The sequence below is a fragment of the Silurus meridionalis genome, chromosome 21, assembly GCF_014805685.1.
Source record: "Silurus meridionalis isolate SWU-2019-XX chromosome 21, ASM1480568v1, whole genome shotgun sequence".
NCBI classification, from domain to species: Eukaryota; Metazoa; Chordata; class Actinopteri; order Siluriformes; family Siluridae; genus Silurus; species Silurus meridionalis.
This window is the reverse complement of record NC_060904.1, coordinates 7,610,723-7,623,478: the sequence shown is the minus strand read 5'-3', so window position 1 is coordinate 7,623,478 and position 12,756 is coordinate 7,610,723. Positions and strand designations below refer to the sequence as shown.

General features: G+C 37.7%; 1 protein-coding gene across 1 annotated transcript in view; it reads right to left on the bottom strand.

The window, feature by feature from the left end:
* ek1 (eph-like kinase 1) overlaps positions 1 to 12,756 on the bottom strand; it is a 76,735-nt gene that overhangs the window by 34,866 nt on the left and 29,113 nt on the right. Inside the window, exons 4-5 of the mRNA XM_046833529.1 lie at positions 4,294 to 4,449; positions 3,680 to 4,027 (exon numbers count right to left, since the gene is read on the bottom strand). Of these exons, the coding sequence (XP_046689485.1) occupies positions 3,680 to 4,027; positions 4,294 to 4,449 (504 nt within the window). The remainder of the gene's footprint in view (positions 1 to 3,679; positions 4,028 to 4,293; positions 4,450 to 12,756) is intronic.

The window sequence follows — 12,756 nt, the reverse complement described above, 5'->3', positions numbered from 1 at the left end:
AGAGGGAGGTTTGAAAGGTAATAAATTATGCAGCATGTGTAGTAAGTAATGTTGCAAGAACATTCATGCTCCGAATCATGCTCTGTACAACACAACGGCATGTCTGTAGCACTTGGGACATGGTAATAGTGTACCGCTGCTATCATAGCACATTGAAACAAAGACAGAGAGAGAGAGAGAGAGAGAGAGAGAGAGAGAGAGAGAGAGAGAGAGGAAGCAGAAGGTGAGAAAAGTGAGACAAAAGACAAGTAAAAAAAGTGAGAGTTGACTAAAGCGCAATGGGAGAAGGCAGAGTAAGAAAAAAGAAGTAAGTGAAAGAAAGGGACAGGAACAGAGGAGGAAGAAAGAGCAAAAACAAGGCAGGAGTGATAATGAAAATGCCAGAGTCTGAGGACTTGAACAAATGAGAACCGCCTGTTTTGGACCTGGAAAAGATGTGAATAACAGTAGGAAAAAGGTAGAAATGGAAGAAAGGAAGGAAGGAAGGAAGGAAAGAAAGAAAGAAAGAAAGAAAGAAAGAAAGAAAGAAAGAAAGAAAGAAAGAAAGAAAGAAAGAAAGAAAGAAAGAAAGAAAGAAAGAAAAGAAAAGACTATAATTGTGCTCATGCTTCAGCCCTCCTACGGATAATAGAGATTACCAGATAATGATGAGCAGTGAAACCTCTTCAATATCATAACAGTCCAAGGCACTGCAGGACATCATGTTCCATGACTATGTCAGAACTCAGGGCTCATTTTCAGTCAGACATTACGTGCGTCAGCAATATATGGATTATATATATATATATGACTGATCAAAAATCCATGAACATATAAGTGGATTACAGAGAGGTTTAAATGTAGATAGGAATGTAATTGCTTAAGCCACCTCAGGGGGTCTGAGATACATTTTAGACAGAGTACATCCATCTCTCTAAGCCAAATTTTTACACTTATTCCACACTACTTTCTTCAAAGCATGTGGTATATTACGGGATATCACTTGGGTCAATGCATACAGGATACAAGACATAAAATAACTGGGTATAAATATTGTATTTACTCAACAAATGTTATAGATAAAACATCACAAAGGTTTCAGAAAAAGCCGAGATAGATTACTTACATTTATCATTAATGTGATACAACCCATAACCTAAGTGACTGAAACATGGAGATGTTTAGACAAGCCAATTTTTTAACTAAAATATATATAAATATAAAAATAACAATTCTAAGAATATTATATTTTAATTTGGTGAAAATGCTAAATATTGTATATACTAAATCAATTTAGGAAATAAAGTGCTAACGTTTTACATCTTAGTGACTTATTAGTCTAAATATACACTTTTTGTGGAATCCAGGACACTTGCACAATTTGTTTGCATGTTCCAGGTATTTTTGACTGTACTTTTGACTGAATAACTCATCTATATATTTCCAGGACACAAAGGAACCATGGAATTTAGGAGTATATCTTATATCTTATATATATATATATATATATATATATATATATATATATATATATATATATATATATATATATATCCTCAGCACATCCATACTCTTCTCTTGGACTCTTGGATCTATCTTGTAAATATTTTAATGGTACATAGTGGCCATGCTGCCTGCCATCACTTAGTCCTTACTGCATCCCCGCCTCATCTCTATGGTAACGCCATTGTCGGCTCTTATTAGCGTGATTTGAGTGTCCTGGTTGGGTATGCTCTCAGAGCCCTCATCACGTCTCATTCTCTGTTCTCTTTCTCTCTCTCTGTCTTTTTCTGACTTTCCATTTTATCCTCTTTCTCTTTCCCTCTCTGCCTTTTCTTCCCTCGTGGTGTCTCTTATTGTCTGCCCCTTCTCCTCTCTCACAATTTTTCCCTCTTGATCTTGCTCTATTTTTGACATTCTCTTTTTCTTTTACTCACCCCTTTCCCTCTCTCTTTTTTTTTCTGAGGCCAAGGGGGCCTAATAACACAGCCCAACATGCCTGTGGGCATGGGGTTTAAGGTCATGTGAGAGCTATACATATAAAGCTGGCCTTTTTACACAGAGCAGCAGTAAACTCTGAAGAAAAGGCAGAGTGGAGGATTAGCCATGAATTAGCTTTTGCTGAAGAGTGGAACTGCAATGAAAGACAGGGTGTGAAGAAGCCTGTCACACATCACTACAACTAACTGAAATATATCTACTCTTCCACATTAAGTAGAAGTTGTTCTGAAGTATCCCTTTAGATTTTATAGCAATATATTATAGCAATACTCAAGTTACCAGTTAAATAATTCTGTGGACAGATGAGTCCATATCTGACATTTTATTTGCTCACAGAAGAACAGAAGAACTCAAACATGCAGGTAGAAGCATAATGGTTTGAGGATGTTATAGAACATGGAAGTTGGATAATTATTGCAATATAAGGTGAAAGGAATACACCAACATGGCTACCATTTCGTACTTTAACGCCATGAAATTCCATCTTGACTGCATCATACAAGACAAAGCATAAGTTCAGGATCTGCATACATTATTTAAAGAGCAAACAGCTGGCTGTAGTGTTATCTATCATAGAATGGCCTGCCTAGACACTAAAGCTAAATCCTATTGAACTGCTCTTGGATAAATTGGATTGCAAGAACTAGCAAAGAACACCTTTGGTAATTTTACAAGAGGCATGGCAAGTTTGTCAGTGAAATAAACTGTATGGAAGGTAAAAGTGTGTAAGGTTGTTAATCAGGCTTACAGAGGATTTTTCCATTCAAATAAAGATGGAGCTGGCGGTAGCAGAGCTGAAGATGTTGAGGTTTTTGTTGGGAGTGACGAAGATGGACAGGTTTAGAAATTAGTTTATTAGAGGGACAGTGCATGTAAGACATTTTGAAGACAAGGCAAGAAAGGAGAGATTAAGATGGTTTGGACATGTGCAGAGAAGGGGCCATGGGGTATATCGGTAGAAGAATGCTGAGGATGGAGCCACCAGAAGGGAGGAAAAGAAGAAGAACAAAAGAGGAGGTTTATGGATGTGATGAGGGAAGACATGCAGGTAATTGGTTTGAAAGAGGCAGATGTTGAGGACAGGCGGGGTTATAGAGAAGGATGATCCGCTGTGGTGACCCCTAATGGGAACAGCCGAAAGGGGAAAAAGAAGAAGAGGAAGAAGAAGAGGAAGAAGAAGAAAAAATCTTCATACTATCTAGTTTGTTGCATATAAACAAAAAAAAGCATTCATGCCTTTTTGACATATACATATATTTTTTTTCTTAATTATTTTACTTTACTGTCTCAAATGTACCAAATAAAAAAACCCCACTTAACAGTCACATTATGAACTCAGGTCATTGTGAATGTAACCAGATTGTAATTTCTATAACAATTTATAAAAAGTATTCTATCGGTGTATGAGAACTGCATGTTTAATATTACCCAATGTTGTAAAATGCCACTATGATATACTAGAAAAAAGATTAAATGTGTGATAGCATATATTCTGTACCTGTACTGTAGTAGAAAATAAAAACCCAAAAGATTTCTAAAACCTGTATTTTAAAGATAAAGCTGGTGGACATAGCTGACACATCAGTATACTATCTACCATAGGTATTCAGGTGATTGCAAAGAATGTAGTATATTTTTTCCAGCTTTTTTGTGTGTGCATGTGTATGTGCATGTGTGTGTATGTATGTGTGTAGCTAACCTGTCTGGCTGGTGGTAATGTTGATGTTCACTAGGTGTCGAGGGCTTGGGCTGAGATCTGAGACTCCATTCACAGCTTCGATGCTAAACGTGTAGTTGGTTCGAGGCTGAAGCTCACTAACCAGAACTCTGGGGTGAGCTAGGCCGAACTGCCGTGGGCTGAAGTGAGCGCTGCTGCCGCAAGGCACACACTTCTCAACCATCTCACCCACAAAGCCCGAGCACTTCCTGCAATGGACACTGTAGGTTACATCCCCTCTTCCTCCAGTGTCCCGTGGTGGGCTCCACTCCAGAGTCACTGCTGTCTCGTTTACTGTAGAAATCGGGTTTCCTGGTGCTGATGGAGGCCCTTTAACACACACAAATAAACACACACACAAACAATTTCTGACTGAAAAACGTTGATAAACATTAATATTAAAGTTATTTTTAGAGCTATTTTTTTATTACAGAGACAGTGCTGGTGTCATACATAAAAAGGTGGACCTTTTCAACACATGGAGACTTTTTTCAATCAATAAGTAAAGTAAGTATAATAAGATACAATTTAAATTTAATAGGATTCTCTTTTTAGGAAACTCAGTGTCTATAATAATATGCACTCAATGAGCTTACTTGTGCAGGCCATGGAACGAGGGTCCGTTTCAGCTCTATAGTAGCCCCTTTCACACACACACTCAGATGCCTTGTCTTGATGAGAGTAGCTATGTGGAGGACACTTCATGCAGTAGGCATCCATGGCTGAGGCCTTGTAAAATCCAGGTCTACAAGCTGCAAGTAAAAAAAACAAGCGTAAAATGTGTCATCCAGGAGAAATTGACATAATCCAAAGCTATTCACTTCCATAATAGAGTGTCGCCAACATATCTTTCAGTGGGCAGTACAAAAAAGCTATCCAATATTAAATCACAGAACAGTACAGAAACAGCCAACATTTATCTTGTGCCAACAGAGCACCTGTGTTTATGTTAAAGCTTATTGGGTTAAGTGTGTCCTCATAGATTGGGTCTTGTGTGTCAGAGTGAAGTAGTAAAGTTGTGTTAGTGTGTGTAGCGTGTGCATATGCATCAGAGTGTCCCTCAGGGACACTGTACCAGACCCCATATTGCCGAAGCACTAAAAGCAAACTCTTTATTTTTGCAAACACATCTCAAACATGTCACATCTCATCAGGCACAGCGCATTGCCTCAGCCAGATTTTCCAGACAGTGAAGAAGAGACATGCTTGTACACCAGAGCTCACTGGGGTCATGTTGTCTCCACAAGACGTCACTTCTAGCATGATTTCTCAAATCAACTTGGTTGTGGTTAACTTGCTTAAATGCACATCAGTCCTCACATCTGCCTTAAGAATCATCGCCTCAGCATTAAATTACGTATAATGACAAACCTATTAGTTAAAAATATTGCGGATTCACTTCAGAGATTCACAGCCTGACCGTCAAAGCTTAAATAAAACTATTTTGAGGTTTATTCCTTCCTACAAACTGGCTGCCACTTTCACTAAAGTACATATTAATGCTGTTTACAAAAACTGAAATATGTTATACGCACTTCAGTGTATTCTCAATCTTTCCTTTTTTCTAATATCCCCACACCTAACCTCAACTACCTCAATACCCCCACCCCACATCAGCAGTTCATCACTGCATGTGCATGTGTATCACAACCCCCCATCCCACATCAGCAACTTATCACTGCACATGCACATATGTGAATTGTAAAGCCTCAAAATTTATTCAGATGTCCCGAAATCGGCCTGTGTGTTTGGAATTATTGCCTATAAATCTTCTTGTGTGAAATGAGGGGAGTCTCAGGGGAAAGACAGTTGTAGTAAAGCCACTACACATCCTGAACGAGCTAGGAAATGGAAAGGGGGCTGCTAAAGCTCTGATAAGAGCACACATACATTATTTGAGGTTAATGTATAGCTGCAGCCACCAATTCATTACCCTGTGATTTGCTTGAATGGAAACTTCCGACTGAAAGACTTGTACATGAAATCTTTATAATTAACATGCAATCTTGAATGTTATTCAAGATTACTTCTATAATGAAATTTTTTTTTTATTATTGTCTTCCACTGACATATTTTTACTTCAGTTTCCTACATTGCCCACAATGCTGTTTGACTACCTGCTAATAGTGGCACTAAAAGGCTTTATCTCTGCTTAAAGAATGTGTTGTAAAAGCTCTTCAGGCCTAGTCTAGGTATCTTTGTTTCTGTTGTTAATTCTGATAAATAATCATCTGGTATGACCATTATCCACTCTATCTGTTTTTCCCTCTTTCAATCCTTGCCCTATTTTCTTCAAAATCTAGACTGGGTATTCTGACAATCAATCAATAGAAACACATAGTATGAATGATTTCTAGACCTTCTACTCATTTGTATCATGGTCTGACAATGTCATGACAGCTCACTGATCATTTAGTAGTGAAATTACATAGCTCATAATTCTTCAAGCCTACAAGATCAAATTAATAAAAAAAAAAGCTCAGATGCATATACACTGATTTATTCATAAGATTATGATGGATGTTTACGCCAAATGGGGACTTAATTTTACAGGTACAGTAATCCCCTGCTTTACCACGGTTCGAATCTCGCACCCCCGTATATCGCGGAATTGCATTTGCCACATAACTCATTTGCTTGGCTGATTTTCCCGGTCTCTCGCGGATAGCACAATAGACTAAAAATCTTATAGGGAATTGTTTTTATATTAAAATAATGAAATGTATTAATAAAAATATTAATTATAAAATGAAGTAAAATGTTAATACAGTACAGTACATATAATAGCATTTTTGGGGTGGCGTCCGTTTATTGCGATTTTTCGTTTCTTGTGGGCGGTTTTGGAACGAGGGATTACTGTAAAAAATAGATGTTAGCATGGCGGTACTGCATGCAGTAGTAAGTGGCTAGTGTGTCCTGCTGTATATCTGATAGGCGGTGCACATTCCATGGGCCAGTCCAGAGAACAATAATCAAGATGGCAGACAACAGTGCTAGTGCATGCATAGAACAACAAGGGGTGATGAAGTTTCTTGTAAACAAAGGTCTAAAACACATGGATTTCTACAGAAGACTTAAAGCACAGTATGGTGATGAGACTCTTATTCGCAATAATACATCTGAATGTATTACACATTTGTGTATACCAGCGGTGGGCCGTGCATTTGGTACCTGGGCTTTCAGTGGGGACTTACCCAACTTAATCCACCTCTTCAAACCACCACTATAAAGTCGCAATTATAAAAACCATCAATAATATACAAAAACGCAATATAACATCGAGTGGCATTACAGAGAGAGAAGCATTTCGCATATGGAGGGTGAATAGCATTTTACTAAAGCAAGAAACCCAGTTAAGACTCCAAACCTCTTCACTACCACCGCAACTGTGCCACCTACGTCATCTGGAGCAGTTCAGAATCAATATTTGTCGCATAACATGACAAAACATTAACATTTAAATAAAATACAACCTACTCATCAGAGATGCATACTTATAATTCATACTCATAATTTGCACCACTCTTTAGAGACTGTAAGCCAGTGGTACTGCTCGTATTCACTGGTCTGGAAGCGGGAAACCCTTTCCCAGGCTGAAACAAGCTAGCTAGCTTCGGGGTCAGCCAACCTCTACTCCCAATGTCTAGCTTTTCTTGAAAATGTATTTTTAAGTTTGTTCGAGACCAAATAAATTTTTCTTCCTCCTTAGACATAAAAAAGTCTAACACAGATGTATTCATTTGTGCAGAGCGCTACAGACATGATTTGCCAGTTGAACTTGGCTGTAACAGTTTCCCTCTGACCCTCTGAAAATTGCTGACTCTACTCTGGGCCAAGCTAGCTGGCCCTGTGAAGCAAATATGAAATCTGGTTGGTTAAAGAAACAGAGCTATTTCTTAAAAGAGACTATAGTAAAAATGGCCAGCAGAACAGACTTTGCAGGCCCTAAGAAGATTAGATTGACATGGCAGCACATAGAGGCTGAAATCTGACAAAAAAAATGAAACATCCACATACACGTACTGGAAGCAGTGCAGCCAAGAGAAATGCCATAGAATAAACTATTGGGAATAATTCATGGAAAAATATTAGAATTTAGGTTGTAAATGTAGGTCAGTGCTTCTGAATGTGTTCAGCAGAGAAGGCTTTGCTGGCCCTGAATGCCAGCCACTGGTTTACACGTTTCAGAAAAGGCCGTAAGTCAGTCATTGACAATTCCAGTCTTGCTGGTTCTCTGATGACGAAGAGAAGCAGGTGTCAGGTGGATCAGGTATACTGACAAATCTTTCTATGCCGAATCTTCCCAGGCATTAGTTAAATGCTGGGATAAGTACATAAATGTAGCAGGGGAGTATGACAAAAAATAAATGCAGTTTCCACTTTTTGAAATTTGTTCTTTCATTTCATAAACTAAAAATTTTGACTTGAACACCCTTCGTACTATAACTTTGCAAAACTGTAGAACAAATCTATTATCAAAGTATATACACACTCAATAACAAATGAGGTTGGGTACCTAGAATGTCTAAGACCTAACTTCCCCAAATATGATTCAATTCGGTATTAAAAATAAAACAGCCTACAGTGCTATGTTCGACAGGAATCTGGAAATGTACCTCACAGTCAAAGCCTGTGGTAAATGGTGAGAAGAGTGATTAGGGTAGAACTCAAGCCAGACTTTCCTAGCTGTGTGTGTCTTGTGGTTTTTGCAAGTCCTCACTTCTCCCTGGCAAATATTACAGACTGTAGAAAGCATGCTTTCTCATGAAACCACTCCAGAGCTTGCCAAAGCCAGCAGCTCACGAACAATACCAACTGTATGCCTGCCTGTTGGTCGCAAAATACAGAACAAGAAAAGAAGTCAATCCCCAAAATGGTCCTGAGGAGAGTTTGAGGCTGAGTTGAGTGCAAAAAGAATTACTTCAATCTTAACTAGTGTTTCTGCGTTTGGCAGCGAAAGAAAACATCAAACCACTTAACTTAACTTCAATAGTACTTGTTTGACAGTTCAGGAAGAATTACTGTAATTTCCGGACTATAAAGCGCACCCATATATAAGCCGCACCCACTGAATTTTACAAATATTTTTTATTTTTAACATAAATAAGCCGCACCTGTCTATAAGCCTACACTAATGTACTTTACACAGGTTTTAACGAAAGACACGTTACACATGGTGTAACGGGTGAAATATGTTGCGCTTCCTTTAGGAGCATAGCGATATTTTGGGAATAGCATGCCAGAAGCCAGCTATCCCGTCACCCTGACTCAACGCGTTACAAGGGCTTGTATCTAAACAGTAGCCGACCAAGAAAGTCATTTTTCACTGTCTTCCTCCTTCCTTTCACAACTATTTCTCTCGGGAGTTTGTCTTTTGGCATTGTCGTACGTTTAAAAATCACCCGATGGAAGTTTTTTCTCCCAATGCCATGCAGCTCAGAACACAGGTGAGGTTTTTTCGTCTCGTTCGGAAATTTCATTGGTCTAATGTTATGGGGTTCTGTTTTTTGGCTTGAAGTTTGTGAAACCAGAAAAAACCCAGGAAAAATGTATAAATTAGCCGCTTCGTTGTTTAAGCCGCGGGTTCAAAATGTGGGAAAAAAAGTAGCGGCTTATAGTCCGAAAAATACGGTAGCACAAGATTGGTAGGAACATACAATCAGCGAAATGTTGAACATGTAAAACATGCACACAAACTAGACCTTTATGACAATCTGAAAAAATAGAAACAAATTGTCTATAGTCATTATTGAAATCAAATGTTTTGATAATAAAATAACAACTATTAGCAGGAATGTTTGCAGTTATATTCTGTACATATATTCACTTAAATATAAATACTAAAATAAATAGAAAACTTAAATGTTATTGCTAATCTCTGCGTTAAATGCACAGCACAACAATCATGTAACAAACAAACAAATAAATAAATAAGCAAGTCACAGCAAGATGAATCTAGATAGACATGTAAAACAACTCAGTGGGCATACTAGAAAAATTATGCATTAGATCTACTAGAATAAATTGAGCTCAAACCTCAAACATCCAAATCAATAAAGGGCATAGCTGCAAAAAATGCTGTCTCAGTCTAAATTAAAAATACATTCAACTATGACTATTTTGTGCGACCCTGACACAAACAATGGTGGACTTGCGCTTGTCTTGCCAACTGCAGTCCTTTGTAAATTCATGCCCTCTCCTCACTTAAATTGTGGGGGTCACACGCTTTTGGTAAAAAACATTGACACCAATCATGTAGTCTCCTCAGGAAAATCACAGGGTTATACCAAGAGCTTTGATCAAACCAATGAGACCGATAAAAGGAACCAATTTCAGCTAGCTCAACCTGAACTACTTATCAAATATTTAGATGCATGAGATTTCTGCCTCTTCACACAAGGTAATCAATAACTTCTGCCTATAACCTCTGGGGCCAAGGAAAAGTGCCAAGATTGACATTGGGATAGAAAGACTAAGAGATAGTTTATGACTGTTGGGATTGAAAAAAGACAATGAAGAGAGGCAGAGAGAGAGAAAGAGAGGGAGAGAGAAGGAGAGATAGAGAGAGAGAGAGAGAGAGAGAGAGAGAGAGAGAGAGAGAGTAATCCTTGCAACTCTGGAATGCTTCTACTTTAATTCTCATTCAATCTGCAGCCTCTCGTGCATAATAAATGAAGGTGTTCAATAGACATCAACCTGCCACCTTGACAACTAACCAGCAGAGGATCCTTCCATCACCGGCAGAGAAACACACACACACACACACACACACACACACACACACACACACACACACACACACACACACACACACACATGCATGCACACAAACTAGAATATAACCTTAGCTTTTAAAGCACATCTGCAAGTAGATGTTATTTAGTACAACATGGAAAATCCTACTTACAGTATAAAGAATTTTAAGGAGGATTAAGCGACTTCTTTATGAGTAATGTCTTGGTATCTCCTGTGTTCTTTTACTGCATTAATGTAAAATAGCTGCATTCTTCTCAGATGAGAAATATGATCTTTACTCTAAACATTGGTGATGTGACAGGATGTGGGTGGCAATGATGCTTTTAGTCATTCACATGCATGGATTTGTATATCACAGGCTATTTCAAAGTGGAGAGAATGGCTAAGTTGGAAGGTGCCATGTGCAGTCAAGTATGTATAAGGCAAAAGGTCTTCCCACTCTCTTATTTCAAAATGAATGTGTCACCATGACAACACAATTCTAAAATGCATGCTCATAATTGGACTGGACCCAGTATTTTTTTTCCCTGCCTATTTGTGACCAACTGTCTACTGTCACTGCACAATGCAAATGTAATTAAAGGTAAAAAAAAAAAAAAAAGAAAGTCAAAAATATTCACCAGTTTGACAGAATAAACGGGATATACACAAAACACTGCAATTACATTTTTCTATGTTTTTTAGAAACAAGCCCTCACGTTAAACGCATTTAAGAAAACAGAAGACAACTTTTCACATTTGGGTAGGTGAAACATCCCAGGGTGAATCATCAGGAGGATTAAAAACGTTTGTTGTCATAAGCAGTCAATATCAGCTCACAAACCTTCACCAAGGTAAGCAAAACTTGTGATAAGCTGACCCACACAATGTGTCCAGAGAGCTAACAGAGATAACTCAGTAATTAGGGGATGATTTAGCTACTGATCAGAAGGTCATGAGTTCAAGTCCCAGCAGCACCAAGCTACCATTGTTAAACAATAACCCCTTAACGGCTTAGCTATATCCTGTAAAAATTGGATGTGTTTTTTTTTTCTTTCATAAAAACTGTCTGCAAATAAAATAAGTGGGAAAGAGGGAAATCTGCTGTATGGCTGCTTGCCAAAAATGTATGTATGCTGCATCGAGTATCAGTGTACAGTAAATAAACAGAAACCTTCTTAGTGGGCCACAGGCACAACACTGATACTGTAATAACTCTAATGTAAAACATCACAGAAAAAACAATGGTAGGTTTGCAACACACATTTAAGAAATGTATAGTAATCCAGCAACAGTGATCATTGAAGTGACTGAACAGTAGTTTGGCTCACTTAGTCCCCATTAAATTATTAAAGAAATACGACAAATTATAGCACTCTCAGATTAAAGCTGACATTCAGCATTTTCAAATTTAGATTATGTTTCTTTTTCTGCAAAGCCAGTTCCGAGTTTAAAAGCAAATAGATTAAAAATCCAATATTTCACATTTTCTTCATTTCTGTTGATTTTTTAACATTCTGTTAGCCTCTATTCTGTCAGTTAGGCATTCATTGATCTTGGTTCTATTCATCTTCACATTAATAGCTTTAATACAAAGCTTGTCACTAATCTCTTGGGTTTTGCAACTCCTAGACACTCATAGCCATGTTTCATTAACATTAATATGGAAATTATTTCAATCACTACAAACGAATAATTTAAATTCATCTAAAAACTTTAATTATTCTCAATTCTAACACAAACTAATCTATTTTTCTTTTATTTCTTTATGACAGCCTCACAGAGCTAGATTGAATGTATTAAGGCTGCAAAGAAGAGGCACCTATGTAGAGTTGCAGCTGTGAAGTAACATTGTGAAATGATTAATATCACTATGGTTTAACAGGCAGAAAAAAACTGGCAGTTTAGGTCATGGCTTGAAAAAACAAAATGACAATAATGATAATGTGATCATATCTGGCACAGTAACAAGTTAATCGTGTTACACATTATGCATGCAGCTTGTCTACATGAATAAAATTGGCAATTTATCAAACTGTCTCTGCCCTTGGTGTATTCAGGGGAAGAAAATCATAAGAACTTTTGTCCTGCTACTTTGAAAGTTAGTGTGCTGAGCAGCACATGATTAGGATCCACTATTTGTTTCATCTGTCATTTCTTTATAGGTGTGAAATTCATACTGTAATCCACACTGTGAACTGTGAACTATGCTGAACAGCCCTTATTTCAGATAATCTATCAAGTTTGTGATTTTACAACAATTGGCCATACTGATGAAGTGTACGCAACAACCTGGTAAACGTTCTTACTTACAGACACAATAA